General features: G+C 32.1%; 1 protein-coding gene across 1 annotated transcript; it reads left to right on the top strand.

Moving 5' to 3' along the window:
* The first annotated feature begins 3,377 nt into the window (after positions 1 to 3,377).
* On the top strand, positions 3,378 to 7,378 carry LOC134705513 (pantetheinase-like). The gene is made up of 2 exons (XM_063564234.1): positions 3,378 to 3,628; positions 5,729 to 7,378. The coding sequence occupies exons 1-2, from the start codon at positions 3,425 to 3,427 to the stop codon at positions 7,067 to 7,069; spliced, it is 1,545 nt and encodes a 514-aa protein (XP_063420304.1). The 5' UTR covers positions 3,378 to 3,424; the 3' UTR covers positions 7,070 to 7,378.
* The last annotated feature ends 715 nt before the right edge of the window (positions 7,379 to 8,093 follow it).

Genomic DNA, 8,093 nt, shown 5'->3' with positions numbered 1-8,093 from the left:
TTTAATAGTGTTATTCTTTTTGGAAAACATTCATTATTTGGAAAATTGCATCTTAAATGCTCTGGTTTGTACAGTTCCGGCCAGCTTTTAAAAACTTATATAAAAGGTTTATATTCGCAATGTCTTGGAACAGTTCGAAATTGAGTGAAGATCAATTAATATAATACAGTTACAAAAACATAAATTGTATGCAAACTGCATTGTTAGCGCTCTCATGTTTACAATTCCTGTCAGATTTAAATGAAACTTATTTTAAAGTTTATATAAGAAATATATCAGACGAGTTTATGTGCTGATCTATGCTTTTTTTTTTTAAATAGTTATGTTATTGGTTACATTACATTCCAGACATTTAAAGTTGTATCATTAGCGATGTCATGTGTTCAAATAATTGCTAGTGTTTTACGGGTCATTTTTCAAAAAATGTCGAATTTTCAGTTCACCCATGCCAAATTTTGTATTTCGAATGGAAATTTCAGTTGTAATGGTTTCATAACATTAATAATAAACACACTTACCATCTATTTTGATAAGATTAAACTGCATTTAAGTACGATTTTGGGGGTATTTGTGTGCGTACAGTGTCAGAAAACACATTTCAATTTTTTTTTCTGATTTTCTGATCGCCTGTGTATCTGCAAAAAGGGACTTTTTAAGAACGTTCATTATAACTCTAACGAAAACTCGTAGCTTCTTTATTATTGTATGTAGCATATGATCTACAACTAAATTCAATCAGCGTATGGGAGGTTCATGTCCATTCTGTTACCGCTACTTAAATCAACCGTTGAATTATTCTCCCTCTGAATATTGAATCAGTCAGTGTTGATTTCAAAAGTGCAAAGTAATCTTTACATTTAAAACGCCTCGTTTTTTCAACAACAGTGTAGAGAAAAGAAATTTCAAGACATTTAGTGAAAAAATAGAGTACTTTTTCATGTCTATGCTGTTACCAACAATTTTGATTAATTACACCAACAGTATGCTTGTAAAAAGTGCATTAACGTCAAATTCACAATAGAAAACTATAATCACTTAACCAAAGGGAGTAGTTATTTCACAACAGCAATCAAAATCGAAGAAATTTGTCTGTCCTGTTACTAAGTATGCTATGGTTAAAGTAACAGGATAGACACTTGTAAACAAAAACGTCGTTTTTTTTTTTATCTTTACATAAAGGTGCAAAACGAATGAAATATTTCGTTGTTTGAACTCATCTTAAGGTTATAACGTCTTAATCTTCCCAATTAAGCATTTGCAGGTGCAAAACTGATATCGGTAATTACAGGATAGACAAAAAGGTAACAGGATAGACTTTTATATAGTGACATATCAGAAACGTACGTTCCTGTTACCAATGAAATAAAGAGAAAAGTAAACTAACTTATGAGGGATTTACTTGATGTTGGATTTGTTTGAAAGGGTGAAAAAATGCCGAACAATATAAATTGCTATCTTAGACTTGCATTACTGGTGGTAATTTTGACAACCTTGTAAAACAATTTTTAGGGGCATTTTTCAGTACAACCTGGAAAATAAATTGGCAATTAATATATCATTTTACAGAATGAATATATTGCCATGGCGGTCGAGTAACATAAAACTTTCTGGTCAGGCCGGGTATATTGAAATCACAGAGAATTCAAGAACAAAATAATTCAATAATCTGTAGTCTTGTTGTCAAAGAAATATACAAGTAAATTCACTAATCTATTTAATAAAATTCCATTCCGGACACTATTTACGTAACATACAGTTTACAAAATGCATAGTTCATATATTCATTGGCACTTTACTTTCACACATCACAAATGGATTTCATTACAATTCCGCATCAAAATCAGCAACAGTGTCCAATACTGTGCACACCAAAGAAAAACGCCACAGGCATAGTGTTCTAAACTACGCAACAGTATGAGCGGACAAAATATCAAAAATACATACAGTTAAATAGTAATGACACAACTTTCTATGAATCTATAAGTTCTCCAAAATAAATCGACTAAAAACTGCCCAGAATAATAAAATCCTTTTAACGTTTCATAACGTATAGATCCTTTCTCACCTTCAATTCCATCCTCCTAAAACTGAGACGGAGGGCCCTTATATACAAATAGCCACCAAAAATGCACCAACTATGCACCAATAATTTGACCTAAATTCTACTTGTTTACCTGACCTAAATTGTCACCAAATATGCACCAAAAATGCACCAACATATTCATACATAATAAAATACTACTTAAACTAACACATGCTAAAAGGCTATGACCTCTATGGAATCAGATAAATTACAAACTACTGATAACTATACTAGCTATGATACAAAAATAAAATGTAAAAGAATGAAATAAATGACTTTAGCAGATGATAATCAAAAAGTAAATATGACAATTACAGTGGACAAAATAACACTTGTACATTATATAGAAGTTTATTCTCTTGAAAACCATCTAATTGGCTTCATAAAACAAGCTTAACATTTTATCTAAACGTTTTCTTTATAACCCAAAATTTCTTTTGAAAATGGTAACAGGATAGACACAATATTGAACCATGGTTTATATCAGCAATGTCTTAAAATAGTTCAAAATTTAATGTCGATCAATTGTTATAATAAGAGTATGGCCCTATAAACCATATGAATAATTGCATAGAAAGCGCTTTTAAAAGTACAACTCTTATCAGAATTTAATGAAACTTAAATCAAAGATATATAGCTTAGCAAGGTCTTGGACGAATTTGAAAATTAGTGCTGATTATTAATTTTTTTTTAAATTATGCCACATGAAAATTTAAATCATAAAGTAAATCTTGCTCTGAAGCCTTCAGTCTTCCTCAGATATTTATTAAAACGTTTTAAAGATAAGAATGTGTTTTATTACTTATTGTCCTTGTATCGTAGTAAAATAAAAGACCCCTTTAAAATTTTAAAAAGAGTACGTGTGTACTCATTCTATAAAATTCATACATTTAACAAGATAGAACAAAAGATATATATTTCTGAGAACGATTTTATTTGTGAGATGCGCTATCTATTAATAAACGTTGAATTATCCCTTGATACATAAATACATATCCACACGACAGCTTTGAAAAATAAATCCAACCTTAAGTCGATACGAAAAAATAGTTACCGAACCTTTGACATGTTTGACAAAAAATTAAAAAATGTCACATAACTAAGTATACTCCGAACCTTTTTCAATAAACTAATTATATACAGGGACGATTGCAATCCATACACGTTGTCAATTATTCTTATCACAATCATATACCATTTTGTGTAGGAGTCATCAGCCAGTGAAAAGGCAGATTGTAAGTAGAACTTATAAGAACACTTAGTAAACGTCCCAAACTAACTAAACGGATGTATCTCTAGTCTGACTGAGTCCAACTTTTGATTTGACATTGACAATTTATAATGGGGTGTATTTGCATTTACTTATTTGTGTTTGTTTTTTATCTTGTCGATGCTAAAAAATCGACATTCAAAGCGGCAGTTTATGAACATGCGGTTATCAAACCTACCAATAAGGAACATCCGGCTAACAGATCCACTGCATTAAAAGATATGATGAAAAATATTGACATTTACAAGGAACAAGCTACACTAGCAGGCAAACAGGTATGTCATACATATTAATATAATATTTTGTCATAAATAACTGGACAATACAGGAGAGTCAAATACGTCTATAGATATAAGAAGATGTGGTATGCATGCTAAACGAGACAACTCTGTATCCAATGAACAATTTGTAAAAGTAAACCATTGTGCTTAGTCCTTAGTTTTCGAGCTATTTGTGTGGTGTTTACTATCATTTCTCTGTTTTTTTGTTTTTTTAAGTCACGGCTTTGTCAGTTTATTTTCGATCTATGATTTTAAATGACCCTCTCACCTATTTAAATGGGTATTTAAAAAGTCAGAATGTGAATATATATGTTCAAACTCTTTTATGTAATTTTTTAGTAGCAATAAACAAAAAAACTATGTCAATTGGACATGCTTTGATACGATATATGCCCTTGAATTTTTACTAGACAACATTTTTGTTCGCTTTGGAGATTCCGTATATCGTCAGGTTATCAGAATTCCAATGGGAACTAACTGTGCACTACTTATTGCGGACCTGTTTTTGTATTGCTATGAGTTACAATTTATGACAAAAAATCAGCAAAGACCCATCGAAACAACATCTCATGAACAAATTTAATAATACTTTTAGATATTTGGATGATATTTTGGCTCTAAATAATGACGACTACAGTATGTATACTAAATAAATTTATCCTGTTGAACTTACGTTAAATAAAGCTAATGCTAACAATGACCACTGCCCTTTCCTCGATCTTGATATCTATATCACTAACGGAAAGCTTAATACTAAGATTTATGATAAAAGAGATGATTCTTCATTTCCTATCGTTAATTATCCAATTTTGATGGTGACGTTCCCATGTCAGCGTCTTACGGTGTTTATATATCTCAACTTGTACGATTCGCTCGTGTATGTAACAATGTTTTAGATTTCAACGAGAGAAATTTATGTATTACTGAAAAACTATTACACCAGGGTTTTTGATATCACAAACTTGTCAAAACATTTACTTAATTTTATCATCGGTATATTAAGGACATCATTCGTAAATATAGCTCAACATGCAGACTTCTTATACGTTCCGGTATTTCACATCCAATGGAAATATTCTTTATAAAGCACAAAAATGTCAGTATTCACCTCAGAAACTAACAACCTTTAAATAACCTTATTAAGAAGGGATATAGTTACGATACTGTTGTCAGGTCATTAAAGATTGCTTATTTTGGCGTTTATAGTGATTCACTTATAGGAACTAAACACATTTATTAAAAAACACAGTTTGTTGGCATGACACGGGTAATGTTCTTCTCATATATGTTATGATGGTATGATGCTAAACCCCTAATGGAAAGGATTGTGCCTGATATTCATATGATGAAATCATAATCTTTCAATCAGTTTAATTGAAGTTTGGAGCTGGCATGTCAGTTAACTGCTAGTAGTTGTTATTTATGTTTTATTGTCATTTTGTTTATTTTCTTTGGTTACATCTTCTGACATCAGACTCGGACCTCTCTTGAATTGAATTTTAAATGTGCGTATTGTTATGCATTTACTTTTCTACATTGGCTAGAGGTTTAGGGGGAGGGTTGAGATCTCATAAACATGTTAAACCCCACCGCATTTTTGCGCCTGTCCCAGGTCAGGAGCCTCTGGCCTTTGTTAGTCTTGTATTTTTTTAATTTTAGTTTCTTGTGTACAATTTGGAAATTAGTATGGCGTTCATTATCACTGAACTAGTATATATTTGTTTAGGGGCCAGATGAAGGACGTCTCCGGGTGCGGGAATTTCTCGCTACATTTAAGACCTGTTGGTGACCTTCTGTTGTTATTTTTTTCTATGGTCGGATTGTTGTCTCTTTGACACATTCCCCATTTCCATTCTCAATTTTACTCTCGTATCTTTCGCCCTTCTTTTCAAAGTACGGCCTTAAACAAGGAGCCTTGGTTCACACCAAAAAGTAAGCCATACAATTAATGAACTGCATTTACGTGACGCTAATATTACAGCCATAAATGGTCAATAATAATCATCCATGTAATTGCTCTATGAGATGTTTGCAAACTTTCAACGGAGGAAATTTCATGATTACATTACGTATTTTTTGTATCTATGATTTCAGAACGTGGATATCATGGTTTTTCCTGAATATGGTATTTCTGGTACTTTGAAAATATCACGAGAAGGTATAGCATCATATCTTGAACATATTCCTGATCCGGAAGAAAACTGGAATGCATGTCAGGATCCGGACAAGTACGAAGACACAGATGTACAGAGACATTTAAGTTGTCTGGCTAAAGACACGTCAATGTTTCTTGTGGTGAACTTTGGTGATCGTCAGCCATGTGATATAGGAAAAGATCCGAACTGTCCAAAAGACGGACATTATCAATTCAATACCAACGTTGTTTATAACCCTAGGGGTGATCTGATTGCAAAATACCATAAAATACAATTATATGGGGAGAAACATTTTGACGTACCACCAGTAACAAAACTGGTGACATTTGAAACACCATTTGGTAAATTTGCTGTCTTTATTTGTTTTGATATTCTTTTCAAAACACCTGCAATCGATGTATTGAAGTTAGATGGTGTTGGGAATGTTGTTTTTCCTACAGCGTGGATAGATGCTCTCCCTTTACTTGCTGGCATTCAGTTTCATTCTGCGTTTGCAGCCAGCGCGAAGGTTAATCTTCTAGCAGCAAACATAAACTGGCCAGAGAAGAGATTTCATGGAAGTGGAATATATTCCCCAACAGGTTACAAAGCTTTCCAATACAACGAATCCCTCGGAGGAAAGCTTTTAATTGCTGATTTACCTATCGTAAAGACAAATGCATTCGTGTCCAACTTACAAATACCAGTTATTAAGAATGAAAAGTCATCAGTTAGTTCTGGTCAGTTCCGATCTGACGTTCGACGTGATCCATTTATGTTTGTTCTTATACAGAACAATAAGGGCAATGTAAGTGTGTGTGATGGAAGATTGTGCTGCTTTCTGTCTTATGAACGATTAGGTAGTGACTCAGAATATTTTGCGTTTGGTGCATTTGATGGTCTTCACAAGTCGACAGTAAAACCTTATTACATGAAAGTGTGCACGCTTCTAAAATGTAAAACAGAAAATAGAACTAGCTGTGGAAATCCATTTGTAAAAGAATCACTAACTAATTTCACGAGCATAAAATTAAAGGGATCGTTTGAAACTCGGTACGTATTTCCTGAAGTTCTTTTGGCAGATAATGGTCAACTAAAACTTTCTTCTGGCGATTTTTGGACATATAAGGATGGAATTTTAGAATCGAAACAGGGTTTTGAACACCCTGTCTTATCCGTTTCATTGTTTTCAAGAGACTATGAAAGAGATGAAAGAGACAAAATAAATGGTGGAAACTGTATTTATTCTAATCTCTTCCTAATATCTGTTGTCGTTATCGCCACATTTTGCATTGAGTAAATTTTATCTTATGGCTAAGAAAATGCAGAGAATATTGCACATTCCGTTTGCTTTTTTTTGAAGGGATTGGGAGTGTAGAGGTTTTGTTTATCCATCAAGGGTTTTAACTTCTATAATACATACAACTATTATTACTTTGTATGATTTTTGATTTGAGTTTCTTTTATATATTTCGGAGTAAAGTACGACGTCCATTGTCACTGAACACATTTTGTTTAGGAGCATGCTTAGGCCCGGTGTGGTGCGATATGGAGACACATTGGCGGCCTACAGCTGTTTTCAGCTTTTTTGGCGGGGTTGTTTTCTCTTTGGCACATTCCCTATTTCCATTCTCAATTTTATTATACTGGATTTGGGAAGACATTCATTTGCTGTCAAAACTATATGTCTATAATTATGCTGGTAATATTACACTTTAGATATATTTTTGATATGTTTTTATTCAGAGAAATACATAATTATTTTATATTATCTAAATTACTTTTATTACAATTTGTTTTTAATTTGAATATTCATATTTTGTTTTAATAATGTTTTATTTTATGTTATTAACTTATACAACATGTCTAAATCATACTACAACAGGAATATTGATATCTTAATTTTAATAGTCTTTTGTATATGACGTTTTGTATTTTGGTAATTACAAAATTGATAAAAAGTTTTATCATATATTAAGCAGTAAATACAGAAGTTTTAAATATTTGACAGAGCCAAAAGGCCCTCGTCCTGATATTGATATCTCCAGATGATACGGCATATGATACGAATTTTGCCATGTGCTTTTATCTAAATTTTGTAACGAAAAGCTGACAAAGAAGAAAGTAAATCAATCAATCAAGTAATCAATATTTTTACTTATGTGCTATCTATATGCAACATTGCTTTTTTTATAACATATTTGTTTGTTTTTGAAGTGATTAAGATTAAAAAACAGTATTGACTGGTGTTGAATTTGTTTGTTTTGTTAACTCAATGTTGTCAATATAATGGCATTTTATGCGGCTATCATACAAGTTAGAGG

This window comes from Mytilus trossulus, chromosome 2 (assembly GCF_036588685.1).
Source record: "Mytilus trossulus isolate FHL-02 chromosome 2, PNRI_Mtr1.1.1.hap1, whole genome shotgun sequence".
NCBI classification, from domain to species: domain Eukaryota; kingdom Metazoa; phylum Mollusca; class Bivalvia; order Mytilida; family Mytilidae; genus Mytilus; species Mytilus trossulus.
This window is presented reverse-complemented; position numbering and strand designations above follow the sequence as displayed.